We start from the raw sequence: 14345 nt of genomic DNA on the forward strand, positions 1-14345 counted from the left end.
TAGGGGAAAGGTTGAGCACTAAGACCCAGGGGAAGCATTGCTTTTGGCCAGCAGCCATTTTGTGCCAGCAGCCAAGGGGAAAGAGGTAAACATGGGGGCTGGAGGTATTGGGGGCCAGGGGAAGGCTCAGGGGAAGGGGGCGGAGGCTGGGTGCTGAGTGTTTTAGGGTTGCCAGGTGCCCTGTATTTTCACCTCCTGGCTGGAGAAAAATTCAGAAAATACCGGACATCTCAGTGTCCGGTATTCATTGAATTGTTTTACTGGACAGGAGATGAAAATACCAGACTTTCCAGGTGAATACCGGACACCTGGCAACCCTACGTCAAGCCATATTTAGTAATCACTTGTGTCCTAATGAATTTTGCATGCTGCCTTCTGAGCAAGCACAAATGTAAACAGCCAAGCGTGTGCATCCACCATGTGTGTTAAAGTGTGTTTATAACTCGGAAAACGGCAGTGGTGCTTCCTGTGCCTATTGCTTAAAGGGACTTGTCACCACTCATTCAACTCACAATTGGAGTTTAAGGTGACTTACATTTTTTGAATCAAGGTCAGACTTCTAAAGAAAGGAATAAAGACTGATATTTTAATCAGTCTCCCCTGCCGTAAGGTTAGCAGACAAACAAACACACACAAATCAAACCACAGAGTTACCTAGGAACCAGATCTGTGAGGCAGTTATATTGTGGGTGAAAGCATGAGGAACCATTCTTGAAAGCTTCTGACAAGTCTGCTTTATCTCTCTGATCAGCAGTGCCCTGAATACAAGGCCAGAGTTTCAGCTGGTATGAACTGGCATAGCTCCAGTGAAATCCATGGAGTGAAGCCAATTTATGCAATTGATGATCTAACCCATTGTTTAAAATACACATTTCATATCTGTTTTTTTATTAAAAAAAACCCAACAACTTCTCAGAAGCAGAACCAAATAGAAGCATTTACAAACCTCTGCAGAAGGGCCACAACTAATGTGGGAATTCAAAACTAGTAAACACTATGGCTGTGTCTACACTGGCAAGGTTTTTCCAGAAAATCATCTGATTTTCCGGGAAAATTTGCCAGCTGTCTACACTGGCCGCTTGAATTTCCGGAAAAGCACTGACGATCTAATGTAAAATCATCAGTGCTCTTCCAGAAAAACTATGCTGCTTCCGTTTGGGCAAAAGTCTTTTTCCAAAAGACATTTGCCTGAAAGGGCCAGTGTAGACAGCATGGTAGTGTTTTCCGCAAAAAAGCCCCGATCGCCATTTTCACGATCGGGGCTTTTTTGCGGAAAAGCGCGTCTCGATTGGCCACGGACGCTTTTCCGAAAAAAAGTGCTTTTCCGGAAAAGCGTCCTGCGAATCTAGACGTGCTTTTCTGAAAATACTTTTAACAAAAAACTTTTCCGTTAAAAGCATTTTCGGAAAATCATGCCAGTGTAGACGTAGCCTATTGGTATAACTGTATATTGTATACACAGACTGTCCTGTTGCACACCCTAAGAACTCTTTATATCCAAAGCTAAAGTTTATTTTTTAATTGTGACAAAATATATGTTCTCTGCACCAGGATATAACTTTTCAATATTTGAAGCAGTATATTCAGTTGGTAAAAAGTCAGCATCTGAAATCTTCCTGCAGAAATAGACTAACCCCAAAAGGTCTATTAAAGTCTATTAAACTTAAGAAGAAAATTTTTCACAACTGTGATGTTGTCCAGAATAAGCCTTGAACTGTTACCCTCCTGACTATTTACAGTCCTAGAAACAAATTTGTCTGCCTACAACTGCCTATGTCTTTAAAAGTAGTACAACAATGGAACAGATACACTGTGACCTTTGTATTTTTTTTATTCACAGCTGTTCTGTTTAAATTGGTTTTAAAGAAGAAAAACACTGAAAAAGCCTAACTACATTACCATGTGTCTTTTCTATTCCTGACCAACATGAGGGTCTTCTATCCTAGCCAGGATTTATGTTATACTTGGGTAATGCAGACTTCCTAAACCAGCTCAGGATAAATCATGTTAGTTTTAGAGACTCTAGACTTCAGTTCACAACATAAGAGACCTAGGCTGTATTAACCATGATCTTAAAAATTGATTTTTTCTTCCTGATATTGGAAACAGTAGAAGGTATGTTGCTATTCAACTTCAGTTGCTGGGATATTTTAACTTTGTCCTTTAAAAACCTATTCTAAATAAGATTGCCATACAGCTGCCTCATAAATATCACTGCCCATGGCTCTAGTGCATTCTGTCCTACATTTAGCTCTGGCAATATCCTGCAACAAATACAGTTCAACAGAAGACAGCACTTTTTTTCTATTAACGATCTTGCAATCCCTTTTAAGTTTATTATGTCCCTTGCACAGGCATTTGCAGCAATTACAGATTTGGTCATTGGAGAGTATATTTGCACATATAGGTCAGATCTAAAGCCCAAGTCAGTGGAAAGATTATCATTGACTATAGAAAGGCACCAAATCAAGCCTAAACTGAGGAGAACTTAATTTTATAAATTAAGTTATTGACTTGTCAGGGATGAGAGGTGGGATGCTGATAAAAGAAAGCAATTTATTTAAAATGAAATAGAGGCATTCTGCTTTATTTGAATTATCCCCAAACTATACAAAGATGTATAATGTTAACTCTACAATGGCAACATTTACACATATGAAATGTCATTCACACTGATTATTCAAAAAATCAAAAAACACTGTGTTGTATAAACAAGTGTATTCTAACAATTAATGACATCAGGTCAGTAGTCTGTTAAAAAATGTCAGTTGGACAATATACTTACAAATGAAATCTCATTAAATGACACTTGCTTTTTTTATAACCATTCTTAGAACATTCAATTAGCAACAGAAATAACAGCTGCAAAACTAGCTACAGCAGGAAAGCTGTGTTAACTTGTAAACATGCTTCTAATGATGACTACACTTTATACTATAGTGAAGCTACCTAGGCCAACACTCGATTGAATGTTCTCAAATCAGATTTAAACTATTTTTCAAATAAAAAAGTAAAACAAATCTGGCCCACAGAGGCCCTTTTGCCCACCCCTGCTTTAGACTTTAGGATTAGTCTTTTTAAGTTGTAATTGTTCAGTTTTAAAATTGCATTACAATATTTTGCCATCAGTTATTAGCTATACATGCTGGGGTGAGATGATAGTTTACTGTAGAAACAAAACATTTTAATCTCTATTTTTCTGTCTTTGTACCACAGTAGGAAATGTTTCCATTTAATGAAGTGTTAGCTGTTCCACAGAGCCACTTTGCATGAACTGGGCAAGCTATACTTCACCATTCTCAGCATAACCCTCTTGGATATAGTTAAAGCAGTACAGAACCACTTTGAGACAAATAAGGTGAGACGGAGGTTAGAATCCAGGAGACAAAGAATACACAGAATAATGAAATGGGCAAAGGAACGGCTTTTGAAAGCTAGAACCAGAATTTTTTAAAGCATCATTCCAAAAATGTCTTCACCATTGGGACATGGGGAAAAAAACCTATGAGATAAATTTGTCAGCTGCCTTAAAGACATATTTCTCTAATATTTCTTATTGGATATTTTCTCTGGTGTTCAGTAACACCAACTATGAATCTTTTGCAGAGCTATGAAGCAGGCAATTAAATATATTCCCCACCTAGAGCAAAGTGTTTTTACTCTTTACCAGATATAAGTGCACAGAACTAATTACCTTGCTCTGCTTTGATTCTACTGTCTAATGGTTATGAGGGAGGATTGAACCATTGATACTTTTTCCCAGATAAGTATTTCTCTGATAGTAACCAACCAAAACAAGGTGACATTGTCTCTCACAACTGCTAAACTACTTCCATACTTTTCTTCAGAGGGTCAAGTAGCTGATCTTTAAAAAGTGATGAAAGTAAGACTGAAATCAGTCTACTAATGTCCAAGCATATAATTTAGAGAGAGAAGACAAGGAGCTGTCCTCTAGGCTATATTTTCCTTCTACTCCCATGAGGGACACCATTACAAGAGAAGCCAGGCTGTGATCCCACACTGCACCTAACACCAACCAACAAAATGTGACCGGAGGCAAAACACCTATGACTGCGTAAAGCAGTAGTATAGTGATAGAAATGTAGCCGTGTTAGTCTGGTGTAGCTAAAACAAAATACAGGACTATGTAGCACTTTAAAGACTAACAAGATGGTTTATTAGGTGATGAACTTTCGTGGGCCAGACCCACTTCCTCAGATCAAATAGTGGAAGAAAATTGTCACAACCATATATACCAAAGGATACAATTAAACAAATGAACACATATGAAAAGGACAAATCAAATTTCAGAACAGAAGAGGGATGGGGGGGGAAGGTAAATGTCTGTGAGCTAATAATATTAGAGGTGATAACTGGGGAAGCTATCTTTGTAATGGGTAAGATAATTAGATTGTTTATTCAGACTCAGGTGTAACGAGTCAAATTTCAGCATGAATAACAGTTCAGAGGATTCTCTTTCAAGTGCAGTCTTAAAAGGCTTTTGAAACAGGATGCAGGTAATTAAGTCGTTGAGACAATGTCCTTTCTGGTTGAAATGGCAAGAAACTGTTTTTTCTTTGTGATCCTGTCTAATATCTGTTTTGTGGGCATTGATCCTTTGGGGAAGTGTCTGAAATGTTTGTCCAATGTACATAGCAGATGGACACAGTGAATTCCTAGTATGTATTTGTAAAGTGCTTTGAAAGGCTTGAACAAAAGAATGAAGTGCTAGTTCCTGGCTGGTTGGATTATCTTCCAACATACATAATGATGAATATACAGAAATTAAGCATGTGAAAAATGCTTTAGAAAGTAACTGTGTAACTGTTAAAATGCTAGCAGTTACACGCGCTGCAGACTCTGCAGTATAAAGCTTATCCTGCAGAGCCTGCAGAGCAGCTGGCTCCTTGGGAGCAGGGCCAGCAGCTAGGAGCTAGTGCACACCGGGAGTTGGCTTATAGTATAGTATAAGTTTCATCTGAAGAAGTAGGTTGTGCCCATAAAAGATAAGATCTGCATTTTTGTTAGCCTCTAATGTGCTACAGGACATTACATTTTTTCAGTTACAGACTAACACAACTACTCCTCTGTAATTATATTACATCTTTTAACATGTGGCATACAAATTTGCTTTAATACCCACTTTTCCTCCTGAGATATCAATGTGCTTTATGAAATATTCTTATCCCCATTTTACTGATGGGAAAACTGAGGCATGAAGCAATTATGTGACTTGCCCTAGGTCATGCAGCAGTCAGTAAATGGCAGCATCAGGTATAAGACTAAGCCTGGTTGATTCCTAGACCTCTGAGTTAATTGCTGTATCAATGCTGTTTCTAATGCTTTTGGATGGAGGAAAAGAACAGATGTTTTTGTTTTGCATATACATTTGACTTGTATGGTAAGAGAAAGTTTCACCATTACCTAGGACAACAATACATACCATTGTTTAAAACCCACAGATTTTGAATAATCGCTTCAACAAAGCACTGTAAAATTAATGACTAATTCAGAAATTGGGATAAGAACAAAGGATAGCCATACTGGTTCCGATCTTATCTACCAGCAGTGGCCAGTGCTAGATGCTTCCAACAATGCAGCAGCCTGGCTGTGGACAAGGGCTGCTTCTGATACGGTCTCCTACAATATTCTTGCCAGCAAGTTAAGGGAATATGGATTGGATAAATGGACAGTAAGATAGATAGAAAGATGGCTAGAAGGCCAGGCCCAGCAGGTAGTGATCAACAGCTCGATGTCAGGATGGCGGTCGGTTTCTAGCGGAGTGCCCCAAGGTTTGATTCTGGGACTGGTTTTGTTCAACATCTTTATTAATGACGTGGATGAGGGGATGGATTGCACCCTCAGCAAGTTAGCGGATGACACTAAACTAGGGGGAGAGATAGATATGCTTGAGGGCAGAGATAGAGTGCAGAGTGACTTAGACAAATTGGAGGATTGGGCCACAAGAAATCTGATGAGGTTCAACAAGGACAAGTACAGAGTCCTGCACTTGGGACGGAAGAATCCCAAGCATAGTTACAAGCTGGGGACCAACCAGTTAGGTAGTAGTTCTGCAGAAAAGGACCTGGGGGTTACAGTGGATGAGAAGCTGGATATGAGTCAACAGTGTGCCCTTGTTGCCAAGAAGGCTAATGGCATATTAGTTTCATTAAGAGGAGCATTGCCAGCAGATCCAGAGATGTCATTATTCCCTTTAGTGAGGCCACATCTGGAGTATTGTGTCCAGTTCTGGGCCCACCACTTATTTCTGGGCCCACCACTAAAAAAAGGATGTGGACGCATTGGAGAGGGTCCAGCGGAGGGCAACCAAAATGATTAGGGGGCTGGAGCATATGACTTATGAGGAGAGGCTGAGGGAGTTGGGACTGTTAGTCTGCAGAAGCGAAGAGTGAGGGGGGATTTGATAGCAGCCTTCAGCTTCCTGAAGGGAGGTTCCAAAGAGGATGGAGAAAGGCTGTTCTCAGTAGTGACACATGGCAGAACAAGGAGCAATGGACTCAAGTTGTGGTGGGAGAGGTCCAGTTGGATATTAGGAAAAACTATTTCACTCAGAGGATAGTGAAGCACTGGAATGGGTTACCTAGAAGTCTCCATCCCTAGAGGTGTTTAAGTCTTGGCTTGACAAAGCCCTGGCTGGGTTGATTTAGTTGGGATTGGTCCTTTCTAGAGCAGGGGGCTGGACTTGATGACCTTCTGATGTCTCTTCCAGCTCTATGGTTCTATGATTCTATGATTCGTGGCACCAGCACCTGTCCATGGGAGAAGGGGGAGGGGTCCCTGACCTCTCCCCCGAGCTTCTACTGCCTTTTAAATTGCAGCGCCACAGCAGGGTCTGGTCCCGGACCAGCACAAGCTAAAGCTGAGCCAGGCTGCCTATTGACTAGTCTATAAATATTCTGTCAACTACTTGATTAGATCGTTGGCACAGCACGGCGGCCATGTTTATTTTAATGAAGCGGGGATAATTTAAATCCCCGCTTCTTTGCCTATTCCAGGTAAACTAGTTTACATGGCTCTGTCAACGGAACCATGTAGTCTAGACATACCCTTACAGACTAACACATATATAATATCATGAGCTTTCGTGGGCAAAATCCACTTCTTTGTTCATCTATATATCTGATAATTCTGCTCTTTCCTGTCATTTCAACCAATTTATCTGGTATTGAAGTTAGGCTTTCTGGCCTGTAATTGCCAAGATCGCCTATGGAGCTATCTAAAAAAGGTGATGTCACATTAGCTATCGTCCTGTCATCAGGTACAGCGGCTGACTTAAGCAATAGTTATACACATAATTAGTAGTTCTGCAATTTCATATTGAGGAGTTCATTCAGAATTTTTGGGTGACTTTTCTGGTCCTGGTAACACATTACTGTTAAAATTTATAAATTTGTTCCAAAACCTCCTCCACTGACATCTCAACCTGGAACACTTGTCATGTAAAAAGAATGGCTCAGGTGGTGGTTTCTGGTTCCTTTACTATTTTGTTTTCTTTTATAATTGGAGTATACATTTAAGTTTGAGCCTGTATTATGGAGTTTAGTTTCCATACAGCTTGCAAGCATTTCACTCTTCTTTTTACATTTCAGATAACTAGCTTCCTCACTTTAGTGTAGTACTCTTTTTTTTTTAAGTTAATGCTATTGTGATGGGTTTCTTTGGCATTTTATTCCCCAAAAGGATGTTTAAATTTAATTATGTTATTGTCACTATTATTGAGCAGTTCAACTATATTCATCCCTTGGACCAGATCCTGTGCTCTATTTAGGATTAGCGATGTAAGAATGTAGTAGATTAACTGATAAGCAAAAGCTTACACGTTAATGCTATAGACTACACCCATTTCTCCTCCTCCCCCCACCCTGCTCCCCTCCGCCCCCGGCCAGTACATTTTTTAGCAGGCTGGCCAGCAGCCCAGCTCAGTTCTGGCTTGCCACAGGTCTGGTACCTGCCCCCACTGCAGCTCTGTATTTGAAGTGTTATTAGGAGATAGGCAGGCAGGCAGCCCGGCTCAGTTCCAGCTCATGCTGGGTCCAGGAGCTCAGAACCCCCTCCCGCCTCCCTGGGATAGGGGCTGCTGCCACCCCTGTGTCAGAGACAGCAGCATGGGATGACAGGCAGCCAGACCATGAGGGGAGTTGGTATTTAAACTGGTTCCCCTCATGGGGATGTCTGAGTTCTGATACAGAGGCAGCAGCATGGAGTGGCAGGGGCTCCTCAGGAGTGGAGCTGGATTGCACTGGCTACCAGCCCTGCCCCTGGGAACTATAGGTTTTTTACTGTTTCCTTGTATAAAGTTGTGTAAATAATCAGCACTATGAATACCAGTGTTAATTCAACTGTTCCTAACTCCTGGGCAGTTATTGGGAATTATTGTGATTTAGAAAAGCCTCAGGGAATTTTTTTGTGTTGTCTGGCAATTTGTTTAATTTTTGTTCTGATGATTGTCTGGCGCCATCAAAATAAAATCAGTTTGTGCTTTTTAAAACCCCCAGTTGTGGTCTCATCCTTTCCGGCATCCCTTCGAACCTCGTGTATTACAGGGACTGACAGGATTAAGTCAAGATCTGCCTCTTCCCTGGTGAGTTTAAGGACTAACTAATCCATGATGATGTCATTTATAATGTCTAGATATTTTAACTCTGCATCCTGTCCTGAGGTGATATGTTCCCAGTTGAAATCTCCATTATTGGGCTGTCTGTTTTGTAACCTCGCTAATATCCCAAAACATTACACAGGTGGTGATTGATAAGGTCGTACGTAATATATTCCTGGTGTTATACTCAAGCATGGGTAATCTATCCATAGTGTACAGACTGATGCATTTAAGATTTTTACAATACTTGACTTTATGCTTTCTTTCACATTTTGTGCTACTCCCCAATCCAGCATGAGCATACTCTGGCATTTTGTACCATGTGACATTTATTATCATCATCATTCCATCAAGTTTCTGTGGTGCCTATTACATGAATATCCTTATCTAATACCAGGAACACAAGTTCATTTATCTATTTTCCTATGAAATTTCCAAGGATTTTTGCTGAGGGAGATGGGGAGGCAGTCTTTTTTATAAGCAAAATATGAAACCTCTGTCCCATTGGGTTTGTTGTTTTCATGTTGATGGTAATTATATCAGTTGCACCCAGATAATATATTTGCCAAATGGGACTTGATGATCCATTGATTTGGAAATATGACTAAGGCTACAAGTTTTGCACATATTAATTTTATATCAAATGTTCCCCTAGTTATTCAGGTTAATGAGATGCTTGCTGCTGTACTTAAAAATAGGATTGAAGTTTTGTTTATGTTGCTGACAGATTCCAAATAAGAATCCAGTAGAGCAACTAGTGAGGTCCCACAAGACATTTTGGATCTTTAATTGAGCTTGATTGAGCATTTAAATAACCAAATATTAAAATGAGATAAATAATTTTAATGATCTGCCTTATGCACAGATTTGTGGGAACCAGAGGGAGGAAATCAATGGCATTAGATTTTTTTTCTGTTCCTACTTGTGGCCATGTGTGCCTGTATATTAACATGTACTGAAAATCCCTTCTTAAGTGCAAAATGAACAGTTCACGCATCATTCATGCATTGTGGAGAAGTTAGCAACAACTCACTTAGACATGCAACTCCATGTAATCCAAAAAGTAGCATCTATTAGGGTGTGTCTACATTGCAAAGTTAATTCGAAATAACAGCCGTTATTTTGAATTAACTTTAATAGCAAATATACATGCAAACCGCTATTTCAAGATTAATTCAAAATAGCGTTGCGCTTATTTCAAATTTCGTAAACCTCATTCTACGAGGAGTAACGCCACGTTCGAAATAGCTATTTCAAATTAAGTGCTGTGTAGACACTTAATTCAAAATAGGGAGCCTCCAGCCCTTCCCAGAGAGCCCTGGTGGCCACTCTGGGCACAACCAGAAAAACTTACTCTCCTCTCCCCCGCCGCAGAGCAATTATAGGGGTAGACCCTGGCTGCAGTGTCTGTTCCAGCTCCAAGCCTGCCAGCCCAGAGCCAGCAGTCACTGCCCCTGACTCAGTAGCCCAAAAACATGAGCCAGCAAGCCACTGGCAGCCAGCCCTCCACTGCTCCCTAGGAGCAGTCTGCCAGCTCCCAGGAGCCTGACAGGTTTGGGGGGGATGCCCCCAATGTCCATGATCTCCGCACTAGATGGAGGAACGCAGCCATCTATGGCAGGATAGCTGCCAGCCTGGCCACCCAAAGGCCACATGCGAACCCAGGAGCAGGTTTGCATGAAAATCAAGTTGGTCCAGCAAGACTCCCCAACCCTGGGCCCTGAGCTTCCCCTCCCCCTTCTTCCCCTTGCTTCCCCCTTCCAGCTCCCTCCTCCCAGGTTTCCCCCTCCCCTCTCCCACCCTCTCTCTTCCCCTCTCCCACCTCCTTTTCCCAGTCTCCTAAGATGTTCATCCCCCCAGTTTTGTTCAATAAACCCAGTTTCTATTTTTGAACATACGTGTCTTTTGTTTGACATCAGGAAAGGGGGCTAGGGAGGGGTAAGTGGAAGGATGTGAGGGAGGAATGGGGCATGAGCCCCGGGTGGGGAGGACCGGGATGGCTCTTAGGGCTCCTTGGGGTGGACGCTCTCCCGTAGGGCCTCCTGGATCCTGACAGCTCCCCGCATGGACCCCCCAGATGGCAGCCTGCAGCAGGTGCAGCTGGGATGATGGCAACGACCCCACGAGACGTACTGGCATGCCCAGGGGCAGCTCTGGCGCCATGTGGCCGAGTGCTGTGGTGTCCCAAGTGCGGGCACTCAGGGCACTCCAAGACAGGACTGCTTTGCTGTCCCTCATTGAGGTAGACAAGCAAGCAGGGAACCCTAAGGACTGTCTGTCCGGGGTGGAGATAAGGTCCCTTTAAGCACAGAGCTCAGTTAGCCTCAGGCAGCAGCCCCACACACTAAGTCCTAACCTGATGCCCTGCCGGCACTGGTTCCGGCCAGCCTTAACTTTGGTTCAGGGTCCACTCAGTGTGGGCGTGTTATTTTGAAGTAGGTTTTGTGTGTATATGCATTAATTCGAATTAGCTTAATTCAAAATAGTTAATTCGAATTAACACTGTAGTGTAAACATACCCTTAGTCCTACTGAACGAACAGACGAGAGACTGCTAGTATCAATGATTTAATCTCTTACCCAAAATCTTCTACATTTTAATCTAAGAACATGGGTACTGTGCCACTAGAATAATTGAGCTATGGAGACACTGAATAATTGTCATAGATTATCTGTGCTACCCCCCTACAGCAAGATTCACAGACCACAAAAGGCATACAAAGTACATGACATCTTACTAGTGCCTCAAACAAGAAAGCATTCAGTTTCAAGCTAACAAATAGTTTTAAGTTTGAAGCACTAACAGCTTTTAACTATGTGCATATAATTGCTTTTGGACTCCAAATCCTCCTCATGTATAGAAATATATTGAGAAAAAAGCACCATAAATTTCTTATCTATGCAACCTTTATTCCCCCCTCTTTATTGATGGAAATGAAACCCATAGTCCAAAGAGACAAATATATCAGAAACTAGATGTATTACATGTTATTTTATGGCACTTCACTATTTGATATTTTTCCCACAGATTATATCAGATTTCAAATATAAATATGGATGCAAAGTAATATAGGACAATGCAGGCCACGTAAACCAGCAAAATGTCATCAAAAGTATGTTTAATCAAGTATTAAACATTTATTTTTTGAATCACTGCAGTTGAAAAGTGCTCTTTGCAGCCCTCCAGTGGTTAAATGGAAAGTAGAAATCTTGACAGAAATATAGGATTCAGATTTGCCAGTATATTGAAGTAACTACAACATTGTAAAAGATGTTAAATAAGAAATAAAATTTGGCATATTTGCCAGAAGAAAAGATCTACAACAAAAGACAACTATCAGTGTTTATGCTAAGTAAGCAAAGAAAAGAATGGGCATCCTTGCATTAAAATACATCCCCTTGTTGGTTATCATACTTCATAGTATATTTGTCCTGAAAATATTGCACATTATAGTGACCAAAAGACATATATTGAATATAAAACAGAAGTAGTAAGTCCCTTTATATATACTAAGTCCCCCCAGGCTCCTCTATTTCTGAGTACTGTATTGAAGAAATTTCTTGAAAAAAAACATGTAAACTATCTGGATCTTTTTCCAGAAAGAATTGATTTCATATTGAATATAATATTCTTGGAAAATACATGAGTCCAGATGTAACTTAGTCTCTGGAAGTCCCCCTACAAAAATAATAGAAACAACAGGAGTTCTTACATGAAATTAAATCACTTTTAAGGTATCTGAAAGAAAACTAAAGCGCAAGAGCTCAAAACTTGGGCTTATTTTCATGTTCCAAAAGAGATTCAGAACAGCACTGCAAAAGAACCATGTCAGAAAAGAAAAAATCAGATTATTCTTATGGGCCAAAACGAGCCATAAGTGCCAAAATGAGCAGCAGCAAACAATAGCAAGACCTACATAAAAGCTGAGGTTCCCGAATGAAAGATATTTCTAAACAAGCCTCCAACAATCTATATTTAATTATAACAGTACAATAAAGAAGGAAGTAAATCCAGATAATTTAGGATGATTCCAGCCATTTGATGCTAAACAGCCTCCTAGAAAAAGTAATTGTTACTACCATCTCCAGGCCTCCCTCCCCCACCCAGCACACACTTTTCTTGCCGGGTCCCAGACAGCCTTGACAATTTGTTTACTTTGAAGCAGGAGACGCCACAACGTACTGAAATGCCTAAATACGACTTTGTCGCTTTAGCTACAACACTCAAAGGCGATCTCCAAACCAGGACTGTAATGGGAAAGTCACGGCATGTCTCAGTAGACCTCAGCCTGACACCCTCTCCTTTGCCACCTCCTTCCTCCCCACCCCCACTACTGAATGTTGATCTTGTGTTTAAAACAAAGTTGGAGTCTCCAAGTTCTCCACGCATCGTCTCGGCTCTGCCGCCCGGGTACCAGCAATCTGCTCTCCCCGGGGCTGCGCAACAGCCCTAGGAGCCGGGCGCTGCCCACCCGCGCCCTTGGGCTGCGTTGCAAGGCAGGCTGCGAGGTGTGTCGGTCCCATGAGTAAGCATTTTGCTCCGCTTCGGCTCCCGGGCTGGGGGCTTGGTCTCCCAGCGCTCCCCTTGGAGCAAAGGGCCCGAGGCCGCCAGCTCTTCCTGGAGCTCAGAGCTCCAGGCTCAACCCCAGATGCTGGGCGCGGTGCACCTTGCTCCCCCGACCCTAGGCTAGCCTCCCGCCGCCGCCCAGCGCTGGAGAGCCAAACCAAGCGCCCCACGGCGCCTCCAACTCTCCGCCGCCCGCTCCCCGCGCCGCCCGGACTCCGGCCCCTGCGGGAGCCACGCGCGGGCTTGGCCGGGCGAGGGGAAGCGAAGTCATGTGCGCGGCACCACCAGCCCGGCCCTGCGAGCTCCTCCAGGCAGCTCCCCTCCCGGCGCACCGCCAGCCCCCAACTTGCTCCTGCTCCTGCCCGGCTCCGCCAAGTGTCACCGGCCCCCGCGCGGCCGAGCGGGCTCCCCCAGCCCAGCCCCGGCAGCTGCCGGGAAACTTCCCCGCCTACCCACCTTTAGCTGCCAGGAGGCTCCCGACCCCCAGCAGGAGCAGCGCCGCCTCCCAGCGCAGCCTCAGCATCTCCGGGCGGCTCGGGCAGGTGCGGACTCTCGGCGGCTGCCAAGCGCTGGGCTCGGTCCGCCCGCCTCTCCCGCGGGCCGCCTGCAGGGGCAGGGAGCGGGGCTGGAGCAGGGAGCGCTGGGCGGCGGCGGCGGCTGCTCGCTCGCTGCGGCTCAGTCATTCACCGCGTCGCTGGAAGGACCCGAGCAGCTCCCGCTTTCACCCCGGGACTGCTGCAACGTCACAGGGTGGAGAGTCATGAATATTCATGAGCAGAGAGGGAGCGAGCCAGCGAGAGCGGCACTGGGTGAGGGGGCCGCGTTCCAGCCCGGAGCCCTGCACGCGCGCAGCCAGGAGGAGCGGGGAGCCGGCCGGGGGTCAGCCCGCAGCGCGCAGCAGAGCCCCAAGCTCTTCCCCCCTCCCTCGAGCAGCGGCCTGGGGCAGGGTGAGAGGGGTTAGAGTCCCAGACTCCCCCTGCTACTTCCCCCTCAGCCCCTTGCGGCAGCGGAGAGCGGCAGGGTCCCAAAGGCAGACACGCCCGGTGCAGCCAGCCCTGCGCGCCAGACCCCTTCCCGCACGCACGGGAGGTAAAACGGAGAGATCAGGACACTGGGCCAGACCTCTCCCCACCCACACGGGGATGGGAGAGAGGATCGAACA

At 43.9% G+C, this 14345-nt stretch overlaps 1 protein-coding gene across 1 annotated transcript in view; it reads right to left on the reverse strand.

Annotated features, from left to right (window-relative positions):
* Nucleotides 1-14345, reverse strand: part of CLSTN2 (calsyntenin 2) — an 824440-nt gene extending 810095 nt beyond the window's left edge. The window contains exon 1 of the mRNA XM_075937529.2: nt 13640-14345. Coding sequence (XP_075793644.2) covers nt 13640-13706 — 67 coding nt within the window. The 5' untranslated portion in view covers nt 13707-14345. The remainder of the gene's footprint in view (nt 1-13639) is intronic.

This window comes from Pelodiscus sinensis, chromosome 10, assembly GCF_052426305.1.
Source record: "Pelodiscus sinensis isolate ZL-2025 chromosome 10, ASM5242630v1, whole genome shotgun sequence".
Classification (NCBI taxonomy): domain Eukaryota; kingdom Metazoa; phylum Chordata; order Testudines; family Trionychidae; genus Pelodiscus; species Pelodiscus sinensis.